This window comes from Barbus barbus (assembly GCF_936440315.1).
Source record: "Barbus barbus genome assembly, chromosome: 32".
Taxonomy (NCBI): Eukaryota; Metazoa; Chordata; class Actinopteri; order Cypriniformes; family Cyprinidae; genus Barbus; species Barbus barbus.
This window is the reverse complement of record NC_136760.1, coordinates 2,209,854-2,235,398: the sequence shown is the minus strand read 5'-3', so window position 1 is coordinate 2,235,398 and position 25,545 is coordinate 2,209,854. Positions and strand designations below refer to the sequence as shown.

General features: G+C 37.0%; 1 protein-coding gene across 1 annotated transcript; it reads right to left on the bottom strand.

Annotated features, from left to right (window-relative positions):
• Window positions 1-17,511: 17,511 nt before the first annotated feature.
• LOC306852685 (protein Tob1-like) lies at window positions 17,512-21,486 on the bottom strand. Its single transcript, XM_079389718.1, has 2 exons — window positions 21,299-21,486; window positions 17,512-19,613 (listed from the first exon to the last, which is right to left on the bottom strand). The coding sequence occupies exon 2, from the start codon at window positions 19,503-19,505 to the stop codon at window positions 18,516-18,518; it is 990 nt and encodes a 329-aa protein (XP_079245844.1). The 5' UTR covers window positions 19,506-19,613; window positions 21,299-21,486; the 3' UTR covers window positions 17,512-18,515.
• Window positions 21,487-25,545: the final 4,059 nt, after the last annotated feature.

Below are 25,545 nucleotides of genomic sequence, written 5' to 3'. Positions count from 1 at the left end.
AGCACGGCGCGCACTCGCTCCCAGAAAACAAACAGGAGTTAGTGGAACATAACTATTTTACATAACTTCACATGACTTCAGCCCGGCTCAATTAATCACACTGGCGTGAATGTGAGGCCTACTACTACAATTAAAGCCAGAGCAACCGTCCAGCTGGCCTGAGACGCACATACACGACAGGAGGCAAACCAGGGACTGAAGAACAGACCGAGTCAAGATCAGGGTGTTGTTGACATCAGACACAGAGACATTTAAATGCTGATCGGGCTGTTTAACATTCAGATGACTGAAATATGGAGGGTGAAGAGAACACAGCTAATTTTAACTGCAAAAGTATATGGAGAGCAGTGACCCTCACCATGACCCCTCTGTTATAGCAGAGCTTTCACACCACAACGCATCCGTTTCGTGTTTGTGAGTCTACAGAAACTAAAGTGAATGCAAAAGAAAAATGTTTTCAGATGATCCAGAGGAAAACAGAAGCCAGTTTCTGCCATGTAAAATAAATAAATAAATAAATAAATAAATAAATAAATAAATAAATAAAGGCATTGCAACTTTTTCATCTTACAATTACTTCTTTTTTTAATTGCATGATATAAACGCAGAATTATAAGATTAAAATGTGCAATTGCCTTTTTTTATTTATTCCTTGGCAAAACAAAAACAAAACAAAAAAGTCCAAATTGTGAGATAAAAGTTAAGTTGCAATAACTTTATTTATTTATTTATTTATTTTTTTCAGTGGTGGAAACAGGTCTCAATAAAAAAAATTATATATATTTTTTTCATTAAAACTGTAGAGTTTTTAATCAACTTTGTCTCACGGGTTAATTATGTGATGCCTCTGGATTTATTAATTTATTTAAAAATACATAAAAAAGCAATGCATACATATAGTGACTTGAAAATATCATCTATCGTGATTTTTTTTTATTATAATTCATTTTGGGGGACATTCACATCTATCATGGTGATATACAACTGTTCTGATATCATAAAGAAAAAGCCTCATTAAATAAATGAAATTGCATGAATTTCAGAAAAGATAACCTTATAGTTTGGCATAATATTTTCTACTTATTTCATATTATTTGAACAAAATTGCTTACTAATTTTTGAAAACCTTTTGAAAACCATCCATATCATGCAAGCAACATGCAGAATCAACAAAAATGAAATAAACAAACAAATAAATAATTAAATACTCTCATGACTGTTGCAGTAATTATTTTTATAAAATCAAATAATTTGACATTTTAAGACAACACAGTTAGTTCAGGTTGTAAAATGACATGATGTGACTCTCCAAAAACATGATATTTATAAAGTAATATTTAATTATTTATTTATTTATTATTTATAAATCAATGTGTAGACACATTTATATAAGGTGTAAGGAAAATATCTTTCCTCTTTCATAATCAAGTCATAAAAGCATATTAATGCAAAGCACTAATTTGATATTGGGAGAATGCGATTAAGAAGTATTTGAGCTCATACTGAACTCAATGCATTTCGACCTCAGATCTGAGACTAGTTTGAGACATTGTTGAGATCTCTTCTGAAACCCTATAGAGGGGAGACCCATGTGAGAATCTGTAGTGTTTTTCTCAGTTTACGTTCCATTCAATCCCATTTCCGTCTAGGAGAATCACTTGAGATGTTGAGATGTATCTCATTACTGGCTTTTCTTTCTTTGAGTGTTTGGCTCGTGCCGTCCCATTAGTGTGATACTGCGCTGCTCGTGCTCTCAGCACCAAAACAAGAGTCACCGGATCACAGACAGCCGAGCGGTGACTGCATGCACAAATATACCCATCCATCCATGGCCTGAGGGATTATGATGATATCGGCATTAACAAGATTGAGGCTCTGACACAATGAGGCTTCAGGTGCTGGACTGTAAACTCAGCGGATGGAACATTCCATCCCATTCTGACTCTCTGGTTACAATCTGCTACCCTGGACCTTTGAAACCAGGCAAGAAACAAGAGCCCAGCAGTTAGTGTGTGCGCTGAGGTAATAAATTCCGCACTAACCTTTCCTGCTGGTCAACAGAGAGTCGGCAGGTGTCACTTTGAGTCTTTACAGGGAACAGGAAACTTTCTCAAAGCGTCGTGGCAAGCTTATGAACAACCTTCTTCCAAAACGTTTCATTCAGCGTTCTCAGAATGTCATAAACATCATTTATCCATCTTTCATGGAATGTCTTTTCCTCAAATGTTTTAGTTGGACGTTTGTATAACGTTTTTAAATGTTGCTGCTTTTTCAGAATGTTCAGAGAACTTTCAAAAGTAACATTTCCATAATGTCTGCAAAATGAAAAATGCTTTCTTTTTTTTTCTTTAACCAAAATTAAGTTTTTTTTTCAGAAAAGACTCTCTAGTTAATGTTATCACATTGGACAAAAAGCTAAATTATTAATAATAATAATATTTTTTATGCTTTGTTGGGATTTTAATTTTTTTTATAAAAACGTTTTGCTAGCATAAACATTAAGTTATGAAATCTTTATATCTGAATGTTTTGTTTTTTTATTCTAAATGTAATTTTAGCATTTTTTAATGCATTAAGAACATTTGTTCTTGGTTATGTGAACGTTAGAGGAACATTCCATTCTATAATTTTGAAAACATTATGAGAATGTTCTGTTGTTATTACAGAAGAATGTGATTGAACATATAGTTCTGAGAATGAAAAATAAGAGAACATTCTTCTAACAATGTTTCCTTTCAAAATATAGGAAATACTGACACATTCCATATAAATTCTTTTTAAGAATTTTATTTGTCCATAAAAACAAACAAACAAAAACAACAGCATCAACAACAAAAAGTAAAGGAAAGTTATGGGAATTAATTGTTAGCTGGTGAGGTGTTTCCATTCAAAAATGACCGGCCTACAAAAAAAAAAAAAAGACCAAGTATTACATTGAACTTGTTTTATTTCAGTTAGCACAGGTTTTGTATTCCTTTTTGGATCTGATTGATCGTAGGCCCCATTGATCTGAGCTCATGCACTTCAAATATCACCCATATATCCACAAATAATGCTTTTTGGGGTAATTTTTGGACCAGGAACACCAAAAATAAATAAATAAAACTGGATGTTTTTAACAGCCAGAGAACATTCAGTTTTCATAACTTAAAAGGAGAGAGCATATTTTGTTAGCTGGGTAACAATGTGCTTATTTTCATGCGTTTGCAACAGCAGCACATTTATATTTATTGTGCGATTCCTCTGTGTGCCAAATAATAAAATCCTTACAAAAACCTCCCATGAACCAATAACATATTCAGTCTAGTTCACATGCAAATGTGTCCCTGTTTACATGTATTGTGCTGATGTGCTTAGCTTTAATGAGGAATGAGCGTAATTGCAACTGTGTGGTATCTGCATCGAACCTACAAAGTAATTTCATCTCCTTAGTCATTTCCAGTCGTGTTATTACACAGATTTAGGAAATTACTTGCACCAACAACCTGACATTAAATCTGAATCAGTTGAAGATTGGAATACTGTGGATTCAGACTCCCTGAAGAGCTCTATTATGTGGTGTCTTTCATCTAGGACTTTAATTCAGCACTGGCCTGAGGGAGCTGGGATTAGAACAGAGCTGCGTTTCTCTAATTGGACACGACAAGCTCTGGTCAGTCAGATAAGGTGAGGACTTCGGGCCACGGTTTAGTCCGGCAGTGGACGACCGTAAACTTCAAACTACAGAGAGCCGAGGAATGACATATGTGACGTTCTTTACGCTCGCCGTGTCCTTCGGTTAGATGATGCACAATTATTCCCATCTAACTTTAGTTTATACCGCATTAGCGAGACTTCAGGCGGTGCTTAAACTAGATCAGAATAAAACACAGAGACAATTAGAAAATAAACAATATATGACTAAAGGACTGGATGTTTAGAGTAATATTATGGAGTATTATGGGTGGGACAGACTGAAATGACATCAGGCATATTTAACAAGTGCGTTACAGAAAATGTATTTAATAGCAGTAATAAAAAGTTTAAACAATAAAACATACAATTAAGAAGTAAAAAAAAAAAGATGAGTTGCATAGCACCTAATTCTGTAAATATTTAACTTATAAACATAATTAAATAGGCCCATATGATTTTCTTTAATGCTTTGAGAATAATATTTTAAAAAATATATTTCTCTTATTGTTCGGTCTTTACATTCACACCGGAGCCTAGCAAACCTTACTATAATATAATATAATAGTCACGGTGCACAACATCAAGGCAGGGCAAGACAAGACAAGGCTGACACAGACAGGAACACCAGGGAGTAATGAGGAGACCAGACGAAATCAAACCGAATAGACAGGACTATAAATACACAGGATAATCACACAAACACAGCTGGACAAGAATTAACTAATAATCACACTAGACGAGGACAGGAAACAAACCAAATATGGACACAAGAGGCGGGAAACACATGACACACACGACAGATAACTATTATTTAAATGAATAGGGTTAATTTCATGCTGACTTTAAGCTATTACAGCATCACATTAATCGTTTCTTTATTTTTAGTGTCTTTAATTAGACAGATTTTGCAGCAACACATTCTTATTCATTTGAGGGTTTATGCCTTGAAAATTTCAATTCCCCAGTGAGAATGTGTGAAGCATAAAATATTAGAAAGGAATTTTGGCCTTATTCCAGTTCCAGAATACATGATGTAACCATGCATTATTCTGAGCATCCACATCAATCCTCCTCTCCAGTAGGCTATATAAAAACATAGAACTCTGAAAAGATGGCTGCTTTTGCATTAAAAAGACTGAGATATCAAATCTCTGCATTTCTTTCGATATTCTGAAAAGGGCTCTATGAAGACCCTATGAAATCAAAGTGAGAGTTTTATGGGGTTTAGTTCAAATATAGTAGATCTAAGGACATCTGAATGCTAATACTTCTAAATGTTGACAAAATTCACATTTAAAAGTAGGGTTACATTTTTCAGCAGCACAAATACTGATGACTCATCTTGTACTTGGGGGAGTGGCCAACACAATTGCCCAATCAGGTGCTCTGTAGAATTTGCATGCCCCTCCCTCTAATACCATCTCAAATGATTTGTTTCAAAGTAACTCCTACACCATTTTATTTTTCAGTGTAGCAAGAGTAAAATCATGATGCTTAACTAAAACCTCGAGTAAAAAATATGTTTCCAAGTTCTTCATCTTGTTATAACAATCCATACGGAGAAGAAAACTTCATGCCGTTTGATCAAATACATGCCTATAGAATACAAAAGGTAAAAATCTGCCGTAAAACGTAAGCCTGTAGTGTATTAAGTCACAAGGTCATTGTTCAGGCCTTCATTCTCAACACAAACACAAGGGAATCAATAATCTGGAGAAGGTTTCTCATGTACAAGAATAGGCTCTTTAAAAGGCTTCCCAGCATGGTGGCAATTATTATATGCGCTCTTTTCTAAACAGTCCTTCGGTGACCTCGGCTCTCCTTTAAACTGATCGCTGAGCCAAGCTCTGAGTATAAGTATGTGCCTACTATTGAGTGAATGTGCGCTGAGGCTGAGCAGTCATGAGCACCAAACAGGAATGAAAGGCGAGTCCTGAATACTGACGCTTAGCTGGTAATTCATCCTGCTTGAGCTGCTGCCAGGTATTCGGCTCGAGTTCTCACACACTCGAGAACACCCTGGGAGCGAATGGGACAAAAGTCTCAGATCACTAGTAAAATGTCGCATCTATCCTATTTTCTCAACATTTCAATCTGAATGGAACTTTTTCAGCCTTTTATTGTGGTCTTAGACTTCCCCCCACTGTGTACAAAACTAAAGGTTCTTTATTGGCATGGAAGGTTCCATGAAGAACCTTTAACATCCATGGAAGCTTTCCACTGGACAAAAGTTTCTTTATAGTGGAATGTTTCCACTATAAAGAGTTTTTGCAGCAATGCCATAGAACAGGGGTCACCAAACTTGGTCCTGGAGGGCCGGTGTCCTGCAGAGTTTAGCTCCAACTTGCCTCAACACACCTGCCTGGAAGTTTCTAGTACGCCTGCCTAGTAAGAGCTTGATTCGCTGGTTCAGGTGTGTTTAATTAGGGTTAGAGCTAAACTCTGCAGGACACTGGCCCTCCAAAACCGAGTCTGGTGTCTTGTTCACGAGATTGGCTTGCCCAAAGAACCTTTCAGTGAACAGTTCTTTTTCTCCTAGTGTGAAGAACATTTGAATAATCTAAAGAACCTTTCCACTATAAAAATCCTTTTGTGGAATGGAAAGATTCCATAGATGTTAAAGATTCTGCATTGACGCCAAAAAAGAACCTTTATTTTTAAGAGTGAAAAAAGTGGTTCTTTTAAGAACGGTTCACTGGAAGATCCACCATAAATGGTGGATTTTTTTATTTTATTTTTTTATTTTGTTTTTATTTTTGAAACACCCTTTTGGGAAACTTTGTTTTTTCAACTTCTTTTGCATTAGAAACTCTGAAATCTCTGCATTTATTTAGATATTCTGTTGTTGGCACTGAAAAGTGTACTTTGATTCAAAATTAGAATTTTATGGCTTTTAGTAAATGCATTTTAGTAGATCTTAAGTTATCTATATGCTAGTGTAGTATAAATGTTCACAAAATGTGCAGTTTTCACTTTGGGAAAAGGAGCAAAATATTTAAATAATAATAATTAAAAAACATAAAATAAATAAAACTGGTGTTTTTCTATACTTAATTTGTTTACCTGCATGTGACCATTATCCAACATTAGTGTGTTATTAAATTATGGAAATATTGAATGAAAATCTCAGAGGGACTTCAAGTAAATATTTTAGATCAAAGGGGTTGAGCTGATAGAAAGTTTGCAAAAACCTCCTCTTAAAACTTTTATTTTTAAGAGTGCATGTACTGAAGCATTAAACTCCACTTTAAAGTCAGTCTAGAACATTTTATGGTCAATATTACAGTTTGTGGCTTCGGTAAATACATAAAGAGCATGGTCAAAATAACAAAGCCTTTGCTTTGAGGGCTGTAGGATGTCAAAATCAACTTCACTCTAATGTCCCATAAATGTTCAATATTTTGAAACAATGTTCTTCAGTGGTATTCATAATTTGTTTCAGATTGGGAACATCATAGCGAACCGTGATGTGTTTGGTCCTGTAAAACGGCCTCATTTTCCACGGCCATTATATGACCACACAGACCGATCATTTGACCAGACGACTCCCACATTATGGCCGGCCATACCATCTGCAGATTCCTTGCTATGTTTAACAGCTGGCCATGTACATTGCGGGTTGAAGGCCTCTTTTGGCGTTCTCCAAATGTTAGACATAGGGTGAAAGTTTTGTGTTTTTCCATGCACTGTGGGTCTTACAACAGGTTATCCATCAAAGAAGTACATTCCAATAATCTTTTTCTAAAACTCATGACAGATTGGTTAACACAAAAGTACTGATTCAGTTATCTAGTCATCTGTGACGTTTTTCTTTTGTATAGTATGTAGCAACTTTCCTTCTCAATTCGCTTTGACTTGTGACCATCATTCCTCTTTTTAGATATATTTTTGGCATATACTGAGATTATTTTTAGCGTTGCTCCGAAACCTCATTAATAATTTTTCAATATTGTCACCAATGCATTTGCAGTTTGTAACCCATATTTGAAATTTGCACAAAGCGTTTTTCCATAAAACAAATTTTAAAAAGCCCAAAATAAGTCCATATTTTTTGGTCTGGATGAGAAAGACTGAACATTATAAATGAATATCTGCTAAACTTCATAGTACAGCAAATACAGTCTCAAAGTTAATAGGATAGTAAAAATTCATTTGTATAGGCGTTCATTCATTTGTTTCCTAAACATTCCTTATAATGTTCTAAACACTGATAAGAAAACTTCACATTTTAATGTTCTTAGAATATATTTAAAAAAAAATCTAATTGCGCTATATTTTGAGTGAAAATATAGTTAATAGGACGCTGTAAGAAACTTTTTTTGTAACCTTTAAAAATATAATCACAACAGTCATTTCAGTGTTTTGGAAACATTTCAAAACTACGTTCTCACAACATATTTACAACCTAAATTTGTTACCTGGGGGATTGTTTAGTTTTTGTAAACCAAGGCAAAAAGTACAAGACAAAAATACAGAGTTTTTGCAGTTTAAACTTTGTGGGAAAACAGGCTTTTACACCCAATTCCAAATAACTGGGTCACTTTTAAATAGTTCAACCCATGATATTTAAAGCTGCAATGATATGTGCTTCTACTCTTTCAGGAGAAGTCATAAGAGTCATGGATTTTTCCATCCTATTATGACCTTTATTGAAAATCATATAGCACATCAGTGAGCCCTTGGCTCTCTGTGCTGCTGAATAATTTAGACTGGGGTGAGATCCTCGGAGTGCTGCACTGATTTACTTACCTCGCCGGATCCTAGTATGACATTGCAGTTGCATTAGACCATGGGGAAGTGGTGGCGTGGGGAAGTCATGGCCTAATGGTTAGAGAGTCGGACTCGTAATCCAAAGGTTGCGGGTTCGAGTCCCGGGCCGGCAGGGATTGTAGGTGGAGGGAGTGAATGTCCAGCGCTCTCTCCACCCTCAATACCACGACTGAGGTGCCCTTGAGCAAGGCACCGAACCCCCAACTGCTCCCCGGGCGCCGCAGCATAAATGGCTGCCTACTGCTCCGTGTGTGTGTGTGTGTGTGTGTGTGTGTGTGTGTGTGTGTGTGTGCGTGCACACACGTTGGATGGGTTAAATGCAGAGCACAAATTCCGAGTATGGGTCACCATACTTGGCAGTATGTCACTTCACTTCACATTCAGTTGAGGTTTCACAAGTTATCTCCAAGAAACAGAGCCAAAACAGCCCTCGAGCTAAGAAAAGCCTAATATTTTCACCACAGCATTGGTAGCGTGTGTCATGTGAAACTGAGGTCATGCCCTGTGTTAAAGCGGTGGATGGTTTCCTATACATCACAAAGCACCTGACCGGGATTCCTTTGCGTTGAATCAGAGAGGAATTCCTTGGGTCTGACGTACGGGGTGTTTCCACTCATCCTTCAGTCGGTGGGTGTAAACATGTGAGCAGATATTACAACTCAGCACTTCCTGAACTCAAACTCATTTATAAAGAGCCACAGGAAGGCTTACAGTGTCATACGAGGAGGCTTAAAGCAGAACCAAACGGCGTCCCATCAAGAGCTTTACTGATAAATACAGTGTTGGGAAGCTGCTTTTAAAGTGTGAACTGCCAAACTACAAGGAAATCATCATTTGAAATAAAATATATTAATATTAAACCTCAATAAAGGTGACAGAATCAGACTCGATTAATAACATATATTAATGTATAACTATATATAGTATATATAATTAAATAATTAGAATGAAAACTATAACTAATTTTAACATAAATATTTAAATATAAAATATAGAATTATAATAGTCAAAAACAGTAAATAGTACAGGAATTTGAACTGGACCATAGTCAAAAACAATATGTCATTAATCACTGAATCTCAAAAACCTAAAAAGGTAAAGTGTAAATACAATAAAATATTAAAATTCAAGTAACTATATACTATATATTCTAAAACAATATAACTATATATTCTACGTAGACGTCAGTCAGTGCCGGTCCTCCCTACACACATAGTATGCATGTTGCGTAAGGCCCCCAGAAGTCGAGGACTGGCTCTGACGTCAGTACAGGATCAGCTCAGTTCTGATGCAGCCAAGGCTGGTTTACAGACACAGGTGTAGCAGCTAATGCTGAAGTTACAGTGGCTTGTCAAACCATCTCTCCTGAGCTAGATTACACAGGGAGTTGTGTTGCAGCTTCCACTAGAAGTGCAGGTGTTTAAGGAGGCGTCGAGATGAAATTACACTGGCCAGAACACAAACAGCTCTGGGATCGGCCGAGAGAAACGGCCACAGAATCCATCAGCACCAGCGCTGTGCCTGCGAGAGCCGCTTGTCATTCATTGTGTAAGAGGGTCTGTCGTAACTGCGATATCACCGAGCCGTTTGAGCTCTTAAGCGCTGCTATTGCGGCCTATTACCGGCTGAGTGTTATGCGCTGAGCAATAAGCCACCTGTAGGAACGATTCTTCTCACGTCCCACCATAAACTCTGCTGTAATCGGGCCTGAAATGTGTGTGGGAGTGTTATGTGAAAGATCGTGTTTGTTTGTTTGTTTGTTTAACTTTATTGTCTGTACAGATTTCCTGAACAGAAATTCATCTTTGACACTAGCATAGAAAATACATCATAACAGATAATACTATACATTCACATATCACATAATAAAACACATAGGAGAGAAGAAGGGAAAAAAAAGATTTTTTTTTTTAAATATATAAATAAGCATGCCCACACATATACATACACGTGTCCACATGCCTACCCAGAAAATACCTCAATTAAGAATTCAGTTTAAAACAGTCACCGCCAATGGTATAAATGATCTTTATATATACGCAGCCTGCGCCCTGAAGAAAGGGCCTCAAAGCAGGAATGGGGAGAATGAGTTTGATCTGAATAAACTGCGATTGCCTTTTTTTCCATAAAGTTTAAAAACAGCTCTTGCATTGTACAGTAATCTTATTTGCTTCATTAATTACTCGTGTTAATTAATTTTTCTGTCTCATTGTTAAATTACAATACCACGATACAATATTATATGTTAAAATACTTTCAATCATTGATTTATAAACAATAATTAGGACCCTCCTATCAATGCTAAAATTTCTCAGTTTCCTAAGTAGACCTAAACGCTGTCTTGCTTTCTTATGTATATGGTCCACATTTTCCTGGAATAAAAGTTTATCATCAATGATTGTAGCTAAATATTTTAAATTTGAAACTTGCTCTACCTTTACACCTTTTATAGTAATTTATTCATATGAGACACCAACCGTACCGGTCCTATTTCATAGTTCCTTTGTCTTCTCAATGTTCAACTGTAAGTGACTATCATCAAACCACTGAACAAGACTTCCAATATACTCACCATAAATTAAACTATTCATGTCCAATTGACAAGAGATTAAAACCAAATCATCAGCGTATTTGATCAAGGTGAGATCATCCCGGTTACATTGAAGTTCATTAATATAGACAGAAAAAAGCAGTGGTGATAACACGCATCCCTGTGGTAACCCTGAATTCAGTACTGTACAATCAGATGAGACTCCATTGACACGGACTCGTTGGGGTCTATTTCTTAAAAAAATTTTGATCCATAAAATCAACCAACTGCTTACACCTAGATCTTGCAATCTTTCTTTTAAAATGTGCGGTTGTACAGTATTAAAGGCTGATGTAAAATCCATGAAAAGAATTCTAACATGAACATTTTGTTTTATCTAGGTGGTGTTGGACCTTATGCAACAAGCTCAGAGAAGCATCCACCATGCTCCGATCGGGCATGTAAGCAAATTGTAGTGGGTCTACCAAGCCTTTAATTTGTGACATCAATTCTTTACATGATATACGCTCCATGCACTTGCACAGAATAGATGTGAGTGCGATTGGGTGAAAGTCTTTAAGAGCTTTGGCCTGAGAGGTTTTAGGTACTGGAATAACAGTGGTGTTTTTCCATGCTGCTGGTACAAAACCATCATCTAAAAATACCTGAAACAACCTAGTACAAACATGCCCAAGTTGTTCTGCACACTCTTTTAATACAATGGTTTTAATTCTACGGAGCACTCTTTCCTCTATTCTCATAGGTTTAGATTCAATGAGAATATCATTATCCACATTATTAACACCTAGAATATTGTCAAATCGTGCATAAAAAAACATTATTTACAGATATATGGGGGTCATCATCAACCAGATGTATTTGTTTCTGTTGTCTGTATATTCAGTCCCCTCCATGTATCTGTGACATTGCCACTTGTACATTTCTTCTCAACTTTCCCTTTATACTGTATTTGTGCCTCCTTTATCTTACGTTTGACTTCTCTATTTAGCTCTTTTACTTTATGGGTCTCATTCCTTAAAAAAGCCATTTTCTTCTTATTTAAAGATTGTTTAATATCTTTATTAATCCAGGGTTTGTTGTTTGGAAATACTCTAACATTTTTTGTTTGAACCACAGTCTCTGCACAAAAATTAATATAACTGGTAATCGTTTCATTCAAGAGCTCATAATCATTGCAGCAATTAAAATCATTAAAAAAACAAGTCCCAATCGGTGCTCTCAAAGCAGTCTCTAAAGTTTGCCACTGAATCTTCAGTCCATGACTGCACCTGCTGGATGATAGGTTTATTCCTTTTTAACATCTGCCTGTATTTCGGAAGGAGATGGATGACGTTATGGTCTGAACGTCCTAGTGGTGGATGTAACCGTGATACATAAGCACTGTCCACATTACCAAAGCATTTATCTAAGGTTTTGTTCAGTCTCGTCGGACAAGTTATGTACTGTTCCAAGTTTGGTAAAACCACTGATATTTCACAGTTATTAAAATCTCCAAGAAGAAACACTGGATGAGTTGGGCAATGCTATGTTGTAACTGGCAACAATGCTCTCGGCTGCAAGTGAAAAATTTGGCCCAGGCACATAGACCAGAATAATAGTGATTTGTCCAAACTCTCGAGGGAAATAGTGTGGTCTGAATGAAACAGATAATAGTTCATAATCGGCTGAACAGTAGGTTCATACCGTAGTATTGGTTGCCCAACTGTTGTTGACAAACATACATAGACCTCCTCCGATGGTTTTAGATGATTTCTGGCAGTCGCGGTCCAGTCGAATTAACGAATATCCCTCGAGGTTTACGTCATCAATCTCCTCCGTTAGCCATGTTTCAGTAATGCAAAGCAAGTTCGTCCTCTTGAAATCTCGATTATATCTCATTAATGCTACAAATTCTCAAAATCTCAAATTTCCCAACTCCGCTTCGGCTTCCAGTGCAGTAACTCGATCGACGACGCATCTTACTCCAAATCCATACCAAAATAAATATACAAATCATGTCTCTAAGAATCTAAGAGTAAAATAAGACAAAACAAACAGACTCGAACACGCCAGCGTCTCGGTCAGCACTTGCGCATGCGCCCCAATTTGCTAATTTAGGTTTACTAGCGTACTGCTTCTAGTTGAAGTGTTTGAAGCACCTATAGACCTTGATTCAGATCAAGTCAACATTCAATTAAAATTCATCCTGTTTAGTGGCTTAATGCATGTTCCTGGTCTGGTGAATTTAGTGTTTTTCACATGTGTTGTTTCAAAGCAGCTTCACAGAAAATCATGCTGTGAATGTTTAATATCTTGATATCATCATGCCTTGTAGTTGCATTTATCAGATTAGAGCTGTGATACTTACCTTTTGAAACGATTCTAGATTCTTTGATATGTATCATATATCGCTTCACTTGAGTGTATTGTGTGTCTGCGGATATAGCTGGATATACTTATGTATCTTACTTTAGTTGTGCAATAATGTAATCTATAGTAATATCTTTAAAAAAATTCAATCTTACCTAAAAGTTTTAAACTTATTCACTAAGTGGGAAAAAGTGCTAAAAAAGTAATTTTATCATAATTTCTCCACTGGCATGTTATAATCCAATTAGTTCCTAATGGATAAACTCAAGTCCAGCCCTACATTATTTCTCATTGAATATGAAGTAAAAAGAAAATAATAATAATTATAATTTCAGAAAATAACTAATAAATAAATAAATAAAGTTAATTTATAACAATAATTACTTGAATATAATTAGAATATACTATTCAATATAATGTAATATAAAAACTATTACCTGAGATGAGCATGAACAATTGTAGGGGGACAATTTTTTAGTTTTTTTGGAATTAATCCAAAACATTTTTACATACACTTTCACTCAGAACTTGCTAGGAAATATTTAAAGGGGTCATATGTTGCTATTTTAAAGATCATTATTTTGTGTATTTGGTGTAACAGAATATGTTTACATGCTTTAAAGTTAAAAAAAACATTATTTTTCAAATACTGTACGTTATTGTAGTTCCTCTATGCCCCGCCTCTCTCAAACATGTAGTTTTCTACAAAGCCCCTCCTTCCAACAAGCGCAGTCTGCTCTGATTGGCCAAGTGACCCAGTGCATTGTGATTGGCCGAACACCACAAGCACATGTCGGAAATGTAACGCCCCTTTCCATAATCACGTGCTTCAGCTTTCAAAGTAAATATAAAGACAGTTAATAATGTCCTTAGTTTTACCATCAGTTCAAACCCGACAGGAGAACAGAGTCCCGTGACAGACACAGTGATGATGCTCGTATATATTTGCAGTTTTTACCCAAAAATTAAAATTCTGTCATCATTTACTCACCCTCAAGTAATTCCAAACCTGTATGACTGTCTTTGTTCTGCTGAACACAAAGGAAGATATTCTGAAGAATGTGGGAAACAGAGCAGTTCTGGGGCACCATTGACTTCTATAGTATATTTTTTCCTACTATGGAAGTCAATGGTGCCCCAAAACAGCCTGATTACAAACTTTCTTCAAAATATCTTCCTTTGTGTTCGGCACAACAAAGAGAGTCATACAGGTTTGAAACTACTTGAGGGTGAGTAAATGATGACCTTTAAGAAAGCTGACTCCGCTGTGGTGTGACCCTGTCTCTCTCTCTCTCTCACACAAACAGTTGATAGCAAATACTTAACTAATATCAAAGCATACAGTCGCTGATTCAGAAGTGCCAAATTGTCAAAGCAAAGTCAGAATGACCTCCTCTCCTAGGTTCACGAAACTGTCGTCCATAAAATGCGTTGCTCTTCTGTTGTAAATAATCTTAATGATTACTAAATACATCTACTTTCAGAAGGCCAAATAAAGTTCTTTTGTTTTCTCATAGAAACGCACAGCATCTCCCTGACATGACTGCATCAACACTACTGCGCTTACTGAAACCATGCCGCCTTTCTTTGCGTGAACATTTGGGCGGCATTATGCAAATATTTCCACATCGTGACGTAGACATGTGGGTGTGTTTGAATGAGGTGTTTTAGGAGGGCGTGGATGAGTCTTAACTTTTATAAAGAATATCGCTTTGGATTTGAGACTTTAATCTTTGCAACTTTAGGGATCTGATCTATGCACAAACAGCTTGTAACACTCCAAAGAGAAAGAAAAACTTGAAATCGCATCATATGACCCCTTTAAATAATTACAAAGAAAATCCAAGTAACGCATTTAATTAAACATGACATTTTGAAGTAGAAAGACTTAAATATTAAAGCACTCCAATAATCATTGTTTTAAAACTTCTAACTTTTTTTATATACAAGTTACAAAAAAATCCAGTATTATTCACCAGATATTCCTGACTTTCAAGCTCTTCTTCATGCAGATGCCACACATTTTTACAGAGGGTGTTGAACTTCACACACATAAGAGCAAAACTCCACCTAAAAACTACAGAAAAACACACCTCTGACTGAGAGTAATATTAACACGCCAATGCAGTTCACATGCAGCTCAACCCGTTTGCATGTCTGCAGTGGACAGTGTAATGCGGCTGATGTAAAAGCGCATTTATTGCCTACAGTTCTGCCTGAGGTATTATGATTTGACTGTGTTCAGTTCCTGACCTGTTACTGACCTTGATGGAGTGCTTTCATAGGGTACAGTGTGTCTCTGAACGATCTACAGCACGCTGGGAAAGATCCTGTTGTGGACTTGGCACTGCCTTCAAAATGATACTGACCAAGGCTTGTCCGAGTGCCAAAACACATTTTTCCAAAACACACTGGAATGCTTGCACTTTACTATAGTATATTTCCCTTTTAAGGACACTGGCACGGATCAGAAGGAGCTGGAATCTTAATTATTACATATAGATTTATACTTAAAACATTCTACCTGAAATAAATCCTGATGGCCAGGAAATGGTTTCAATATTGCCTGCGATGTGCCTCATATGACATATTTTCTGCCCAAAATATATATTAAATATATGCTAAATATAAGCAGTGAAGCTCAATAAAATATATTTTTGAAATTGAAAATATATTTAGTTTCAAACTACATATACCAAAATATATTTCAAAATGTATTTTAGGGGCAAGCAAATACATTTCCAATTTGACAGTAGCCCATTTACAATGATTTAATATTGTCGAGTATATATTTTTTATTATTTATTTTTTCCGAATGTGAATGTATTTTCTTGATTGAAATATGAGGGCAAAATAAATTTTAAATGTTGTTTAAAAAACATGCTTTTGAAATATATTTTTTAAATAAACAAAAAAAATGGACAAAAATACATTAGTAGAAAATATATATTTTGGAATCTATTTTAGCAAATATTTTTTGTTTGTAATTTGAAATATTTCTTTTAAATATTTGAAAATTTATATTTTTGCCATGAGTATTATAAATCATGTGGACTTTCTATTTTAATGTGCATCATTTATTTATGGCCTTAATATATGCATGTTTGGAGTCACTCCAGACAATAGCAAACACTTATCAGGTTGCTGTAATGAAAACATAGTTGGTGTTTGTCCATGACTGTTGAACCAGGCCTAGTGTGTACAACCAAAACACATTATCCAAGTCGAATAACCTGGTTTTTCTCATGTGATATGCTTAAGTTGCTACCAAAATAATACCCACTGCCAAAACATACTCGAGATAAGCAGATGGTGCTCTATCTGTGTCCACGCTGGCATCAGCAAAGTCTCAAACTGCAGTATTAAAAATAAACAAGCGCACATTGTGAATGCCATGACCAGTGTAATCTCAAAACGCTCGCTCTCACAGAGGCTTTGCACTTCAGCTGCGAAAACAAAGTGGCCATTTGAAGCTATATACACTATATAGCAATAAGCCTCTCACAGCAGGAACTGAAATGCAATAAGAGCAAACACAAGTGATTTGTTTCCAACCTTCACCGCATTTGAGACTAACGTGCTCCAAAATGGTTTACACTTCTGATCTTGAAGAGTTTATCACCTGAAAGCCATGAGGAAATGTTATAGTTATAACAGACACAGAAATGAATGAGATACAGCGAATCAGCCAAAGCTCTTAGTCTTTTAAAGGTCACCTGCGCCGCACCTTACAGAAAGCACACATTCACAGACTTCGTTTTGCAATGCAATGTTTGACTTTGTTTAGCACAACATTCAGCTGCTTTCAGACAGGAATCAAGTTCAGTCTCTTAATGCATGCATTTATCTACGAGCAGGTCAAACTAGATTCTGCATGGACACATATTGGCTCATCATTTGTTCTAGTCCACGTTAAACTGACAAAAACATTCATGAATAAGGAAAAATGTCAGTTTTTGAGTAACTTACATGTTCTTCCTCATTAGAAGCCATTTTGTGTTTTAGATTTGGCGATCATTTTGCATCAAAATCATATTCTCTCTCTATGAAAATCTTTATTTAGGCATGTGGAGGTAGTGAGGTAAGAGCCTCCAAATTGAACAAGACTATTAAATATTTCATGAACCATGCTTATTTCGTAACATGGAAGAAAAAGGAACGCCAGTGGTTTATTCTTGCCTAAATTTTCTTTTATTGAAAAAGGCCAGGGTGCAAATGTCAAATAAAAAAAGAAAACAAAAATAAAAGACAAGCATATATTTCAAGCATTTTAATACAAACTATTTCAGTCCCTCTTGACATGTAAGACACGGACTCAAAATACTTTGTTATACCATTTTTTTTTATCATCAAGTATTGCACAATGTAGGTACAAAATTAATATATACGATTACATTGTCCATAATATAGCAAAACTCTGTTGAACTCTTAACAGAAAATAACTTTTTGTTTCAAAAAAGCAAATATTCCTACACTGAAATTCCAACACTAAGGAATATTCTGTACACAATCTTTAGAATTTGATCTAGTTTTTAAAGATGAATTTAACAATTTAAAAAAAGAAAAACAAAATATATTATAACATAAAGCTTCTGCAGCCATCACAGATCACTGGAGTAGTAAAAAGATATAAATGCAATACCATGTTGTAGAAACAATATATATACTCTGATATTTTACAAACTCTGTACTCAATTAAATTATACAATTAGAAAAAAGACCACGTAACCCCAGATATATATGCATTAGAGCCAATTTCTTAAAAATCAGCCAAGTCCTACCAACTTTAAAATACTGCAAGAGGCCAGAACTTGAAGCTTCTGTTTCTTTTTTTTCCCCAATGTTTTAGAGTAGTTTTCTTCCAAAAGGTAGTAAAAAAAATCATTTTTTGCTTTATTGGCAAAAAAGGAAGAGAAAACAGACGCTTGTTGACCAAGCTTGGACATGTACGTGTGCACGCGTGTGTGTGTGTGTGTGTAAGTAACAAGCTTTAGGACTAACTCAAGGGGGGCAGAGAGAGGGAGAGAGAGAGAGAAAGAGAAGGGAGAAAACAAATAAAGTGAAACGAACACCCTTGGGCACATGCGCTTATCAGGGACTAATAGGGATCTTGGTTTCCACATCCACAGTTGTGCGTCTTCGCCTTTCGTTTTCCTTTTGCCAACAATCATTAGTTAGCCATGACCGGCTGGAATTGCTGGTTTGAATACTGCATGTTGTTGAGACTGAAGTTTAAGCCATCCATGAGAGACTTGTCATTGATGCTCCCGTAGGCCGCGAACACGTCGAAGGCATTGCTGTACTGCAGAGGACTGAGGCTGAGCGGGTTTTCGCTCGGGAACGTCGTGCCTCCGGAGCTCCCCTGGCCTTGCAGGTTGGGGAACACAAACTCCTTGGCGTTGGGCGAGAGCGCAGATGACTTCTGCTGCTGCGGAGGCGAAGCTCCCAGGCCGAAACTGTAGAGCGAATGCATGGAGCCGGAGATGGCTTTCTGCTTGAGGAGGCTGTTGACATTCAGACCCAGGTTGGTGGGAGAGCTGCGTGCGACTTTGCTGCTGTTTCGGCTGCTGTTCTTCATCTTGGTGGAGCCGAACTTGGTTGCAGCGAACGAGGCGGTGGTGAAGGTTAAAGGCTGGGTGGAGCGCGGCATGAAGGACGGGCTGACGGCCGCCGACTGGCCAAATGGCGGTGGCGACGGCGAGCTGGACTCGGATGAGACGCCCACCGGGTCGCTGATTGGCATGAAGACCTGAGCCTCCGGGTTAAAACTGTTTCTGATCTCCTTGTCCAGCTCGGAGCCGTTCTCGCCGCTATCGTCCACGTATAGCACCTTAACCGCTCCCTTCTCCCCGATCTGATAGGACACTTCGAAAGGGTCGATCCAAACACTGAGGTCCTGAGGCAAATTATTGCGGACGTCCTCGATGTCCAGCCCGCTTTCTTTGGCTGCTTCCTCCACGACCGGATCCACCTTCTCTCCCACGTGGATGCACCTAAACCCGGATCCTTTGTATGGCTTGTCGGGGTACCAGTGTCCTTCATATTTCTTCTTCAGCTGCCTCTCCAGCTCCTCGCCAAAGATGTTGACTCGCCGCCGCGGGAGTTTATTGTACAGGTATGAAATGATGAAGTTCAGCGCTACTTGGATTTCAAGCTGCATAGCTGCTTTCGTTGAGTGCTGCAGAAACCTCCAAGGCAGTAGTGATCAGTGGGGACTCAGAAGTGCTGGTGGACGAGAAACGCTCCGCAGGAAAATCTTCTCATGCTCCTTGAAGGGGGAAGAGAGGCAAGGTATTGAGATGAATATGACCAACCACAGCCTACATGTGTGACCCTGGAATACAAAAACACTCTAAAAATGCAGGGTTAAATACAACCCAGTGCTGGGTAAAATATGGACGAACCCAGCGGTTGGGTTACTGCCCAGAAGGTTGGGTTAAACATTTAACCCAATTGTTGGTTGAAAACAACCCAGCATGTGTTCTGTCCAATATTTACCCAGCACTGGGTTGCATTTAACCCAGCATTTTTTTAGAGTGCAGTCATAAGTAGCTCGCGTATATTTGTAGCAATAGCCAACAATACATTGTATGGGTCAAAATTATCCATTTTTCTTTTAGGCCAAAAATCATTAGGATATTTCCTAAAGATAAGGTTCCATGGAGATGTAAATTTATACTGTAAATATCAAAACTTAATTTTTGATTAATAATATGCATTGCTAAGAGCTTAATTTGGACAACTTTAAAAGCGAATTTTTTTAATATTTTGATTTCTTTTTTTTGCACCATCAGATTCCAGATTTTCCAAGTAGTTGCATCTCGGCCAAATAGCGTCCTATCCTAACAAACCATACATCAATGGAAAGCAAAGCAGATTATATAAATCTCAATTTCAAAAAGTTGACCCTTATGACTGGTTTTGTGGTCCTGGGTCACCCATGTAAACAAACACAGCTCAATAAAAGGCCTGAATGCGTGCTCAAGTCGGTTTAAAAGCACCGTGCATCTACAGGATTCGAGGGAGATTACATAAGGATTCTCTTCCCATCTTTATTCCGTCAACTGTTGGTAAAAACGCCTTTATGTTAATATAGGGCATGCGAACACAATGCGACACACATTGCGCAACAGATCGGTCGCGACCAATAGCGTGACGCTCCGCTCGGGGTGTGTAGCCTTGACCAAATATAACGCTAAATATTTGATAGAGCTTCGATATTTGGTCACGTAGAGCGAGCGAAAGACGTAAAGTTGTGCGTCTGTTCAGACGGCGGCTACTAGTGAGCATCTAACGCAGATATTGAGACACGGCCATTGTTGATGATGAAGATGGATCGGGAACATTCTGGACGTCTTCTGTAAACAGACGAGCTCTGGAAATATACAGCACATAGCGCCGAGCCTCCAGACAAATAAATGACGGGTTTCACATAACGTTACATGAACTTCGACGCTGTACATGTTTTAGGATTCTAACAGAAGACAACATTTACACACTGAAAACAGAGAGAGACACACATGACTGCACGGTTTTGGAGAGCCTCGAATTAATGCGAAAACCGATCATTTATCAAGAACAGCCAGGTCTCCATTCAAGCAGGCAATTAATCGGTTTCTTAAAGCGATAGCGCACTCAAATATAAATTCACTCGGATGTTTGCCTTCGTTGCTCTTGCTTTCTTTTCGAGGAGCGCAAAATGAATATTTTAGACTAACGTTACTGACAGCTTAGGTCATTGTTGACTTTCGATGTATTTTGTATGAAGCGAATGGCTGTCATTGACGCCTCTTTTCGTGGTCCACATAAAAATACAACATATTTTTGGAGTAAACAAGCATTTTGACCCAATGCCATTGAGATGCAACGCTATATATATACATATATGTTTGCTTAACCCACAACAAACGCCTCAGTTTGACACATTACGACTGTTCAATGCCAGATACTTACATTAAACGATCGTGTTTTTGTTTCCTGGTGGCTTCCGCTTCGGTTCCTAGCTAACAGTTATCGAAAAGATTATTCCAGTTAGGTTGCATCAATATTAGCTGTTTTTCTTCGGAGAATTGTGGTATTGTTTGGAGTCTATCGTCAGGCTCCGACTCCCCACTGCCTGGGAGTTTCTACAACTCTGCCCTTTAAACTCCTGACTGGATCTCCTTTATAGCGCTCCTCCGCCACGGACATGACGGGGGCGGTGATGCGGTTTTCAGAGGTCAAAACCCAAACGTCGCTTACGATTGGACAAACGCGCTTTCGTCATGTATTTGCCTCCGAATTCTCCGTGCTGATTGGCTGAGAGCTACGTCGATAACCAAAAAGACCCGCCCCTCGACCAATAAGCGTTTAGTACATTTATGGCTGGCGTTTCTAGTTATGTGCCTTCCTCCCACACGTAGGCGATCTAAACATAATAATAATAATAATAATACACTGGCTCCTTTGTGTGTTTGATTTATCGAGACACCTCGCGATGTTTATAATTGATCGCTAAATCTGATATAGCGCTGCAGCGTATAATACGATATATATATAAACCTTATAAAACCCTCTGAATAATGGATTCTTTTGGATTCATAAAAATGTGTAAATAAACACATAAAGCGCAAGGACAGAGCGGAGTGACTTTGGTCATTTGTCCACTGAGGTGTGATCTGCCGTTGTGTGTTTTGATCCTGGCACGCTATTGGCTGGCCGTGCTTTCGTCATCATCTATGCAAATACACTAGTACACTCATTTCTGTAGGTTTACTTTTCAAGTTATGCACTATGCATTGCTTTTTAAATGACATGCATATAATGGAAAAATTGTCAAATAACTTGCAAAAAACAAGCTCTATATTAAAGCATAGTCTATGGCTGAGTGTAAATCAAAACCCAATTAGCCTATACATCTGTGCTACATATATAGTAACACAATACAACCGTGTATAGTATCAGTATGTTGATGCCTTACACGTCTCAGATTTCATTTGCTGGGTAAACCGAGCTCCCATGTGCAAGAGGTTTAAGGTTTTTGGCGTCATGAATTGTTATAAGCCCATCCAAATATAGGCTTTGTGTACACAATAAGCTTTGTTCCATATGGGTGAGGATTGCAGAGGAATATCATACACTCCAGTTCTGTCTACATTTGGGAAATGACTCCAGGCTCACAAAACAACACCATGATGCTTCTGTTTTATAAGAGAGTTGCACTCTGGGCTTAAACAGAAATGAATGCAATCCCAAATTGTGTATTTTAGCATCTATTCTCTTACTCTGGTGTTTGTCTAAGCAACATTTCCTTATTGGCCTAATGACACCAAGGCACATGCTAATGACTGCAGAATGCTAAACTCGGCGGTCAGGATAAGCTCATTTGCTTAGCAGGGATATTGTGAACGTTCAAAGTTCAGAAAAAGCCAGCGTGGGAGGAGGGAGGAGCGACGCGGCCAATCAGCCGCCTGCTTATTACTACCTTTTTTGGTTCTATTGACTGCTGATTAGGTGGTTAGTGAAATGTGACCTGACGGCCTGTCTCTAAGGTTGTTGTGGAATTAAAAACACTCAATGCTTTTATGACGCCTAGAGAGCCAAACACTGTCATTCAGCTCTATATGTGAGGCTGTAAACCCCGTTTCGTAGTTCAAATGAGCTTTCCATTATCCAATATCAATCATCTAAATCTGTGTGCTATAGTTTATTAGAAGCTGAATGTTATATAAAGCAACTGGTAATAATACTATGATCATTTACTCATCCTATTATTGTTCTGTGCACTAAAAAATGATATCACTTAGTATTTTAGTCTTGTTTTCCAATCCAAATATTTAAGCATTTTTTAAATCAAATAATTTACTTGAGAAGCAAAAATTCTTAACTGTTTATGCTCATTATATTAAGACTCAAAATGACACAATATATTAATATATATTATAAAATTAAGAGTGTTTTTGCCTAAATAAAACAGGAAACAATGTCAGCCAACAGGGAAATAGAAATAAACAGAAAAATAAAAATGTGGTCATAAAAATAAACTTATTTATTTTTGTTTTAAGCAAAAACTCGCCTAGTTTTAATTAATTAGCCAGAAAACAAGACAAAATATCTTGTGTCATTGTGCATCTCAAGATTGATTTAAGAGTTTACTTAAATTTGAATTAAATTGATCAAGTCTTGATCAATTATATATATATATACATACACTTTTTTTCTTTCTTTCTTTTTTTTTTGGCGAAACACAAAAGGAGGTATTTTCAGAAATGTTTCTATTCAATGGGTACCGAAACTGAGCAGAAAGAAAGTCATACAGGTTTGACCAACATGAGAGTGAATAAATGATGACAGAATGATTATTTCGGGTGAACTATCCTTTTAAGATTTATTTTTACAAAACATCTATACTTTTATATTATTATTTTCTGAAAGATTTTGGATTTATTTTTGATGGATGACGTTAAAGTGAAACATTCTCTTTACTGTTCCTTACATAAATATGACGTAGAAGCTGTAGCATAGCAACAATAAATATACCCAGATAAAACAAACGGCGGCTCCTCCCTGCTCATGACATACACTTGAAGTCAACACTGATCACACCCTGCTCTTTCTTAAGGTTATTTCAGGAGCTCGTAGCGGCCGCTCTACATTCCAGCCATGTTTGCATTCCTGCTCATTCCATCTGTTACTAATGCTTCTGTCGCTGATGCAGTGAGATATAAGGAACGCCGTGAGTTTGAGATGCTGTTAGACGGCTGAACAGGTAGAGAAGGGTACGAGATCCCAGATTGCTCCTCTGCAGGGGTGTGAATGAAGCGTTTCCAGCATTCACTGACTCACACGCTGGAGCTCCGCCAGTGGAGGTGGAACAGGCCGTTTACATGAAGTGATGAGAGCATCAACAACACAACACTGTTAGCAATGAGATATACTGCACACGTGCTTTCACTTTAATCAAAATAAGACTTTTTGTAGATTTTAGTCCATGTCATATAGCTCTATACACACACTTCTAAGGTTTGGGGTTGGTAAGATTTCATGTTTTTGAAAGATTTATCTTCTGTTCACCAAGGCTGCATTTATTTGATCAAAAATACAGTAAAAAATTATGAAATAATATTACAATTTAAAATAACTGTTTCTTTGTGAATCTCTTAATTGCTGTGATAAAAGCTGTATTTTCAGCTTCATTACTCGAGTCTTCAGTGTCACATGATTCTTCAGAAATCATCATAATATGCTGATTTGCTGCTCAAGAAATATTTCTGATTATTATCAGTGTTGAATACAGTTCAACAATATTTTTGTGAAAACTGTGATGCATTTTATTTTTCAAGATTCTTTGATGAATAGGAAAAAAACAGCATTTATTTGAGCAATTTAATGTATTCTTGATTAATAAAAGTATTATTTTCTTTTTAAAAAAAACTTACTGACCCCAAAACCTTATTTATTATTTATTTATTTATGATCTATATACTACACGCTGTGCTGTTATGTGTATTTAAATGTGCTACACAGCAAAAGAAAAAAACAAGCAAATCTCACTTGGCATTTTTGTCTTGTTTTCCAGTACAAATATCTAAACATTCTTAGACACATTTAGCAAAAGTCTTCAAGTCTTACGTCTTGTTTTCTGAAAAATGAATCAAAATTAAGTGTTTTTTTTTTTTTTAAATAAGAAAAAACCATCGCCAGGGGGCAAGAAAATAATAATGTTTTCATGTAGAATTAATATGATTTTTCTTATACCATTGGCAGATTTTATTTTTTTATTTTTTTGTGTTGTAAGCAAAAACTAACAACATTTTTATATATATTTGGAAAACAAGACTTAGTATCTGAAGTCATTTTGCATCTCTAGTAATCTTGTACCGGAAAACAGTATAAAATAAGTAATTTTTTGCAGTTTATAAAAAACAACAACAAATTGTTTTGAAACAATGCCGGCTGGAATAATAGGCTATCTCTTGTTTTGGTTTTTATTATCATTACCTTCATATTTCAAAGTCCCTTTCACATTGAAATGCAATTTTGAACAGAAAGTGCTTCAGTAGTTGTTTAATGAGGAGCTTTACTGAAGTCACAGGCTCCTGCCAAAGGCCTGAACACCACCGTACAAATCATACAGACTCTATAATCTTTACCATCTGCGTTGCAGCTCTAGCAGATGAGCTGCTCTGCTCTCAGTTAGTGATCAGAAACGGCTTTACACT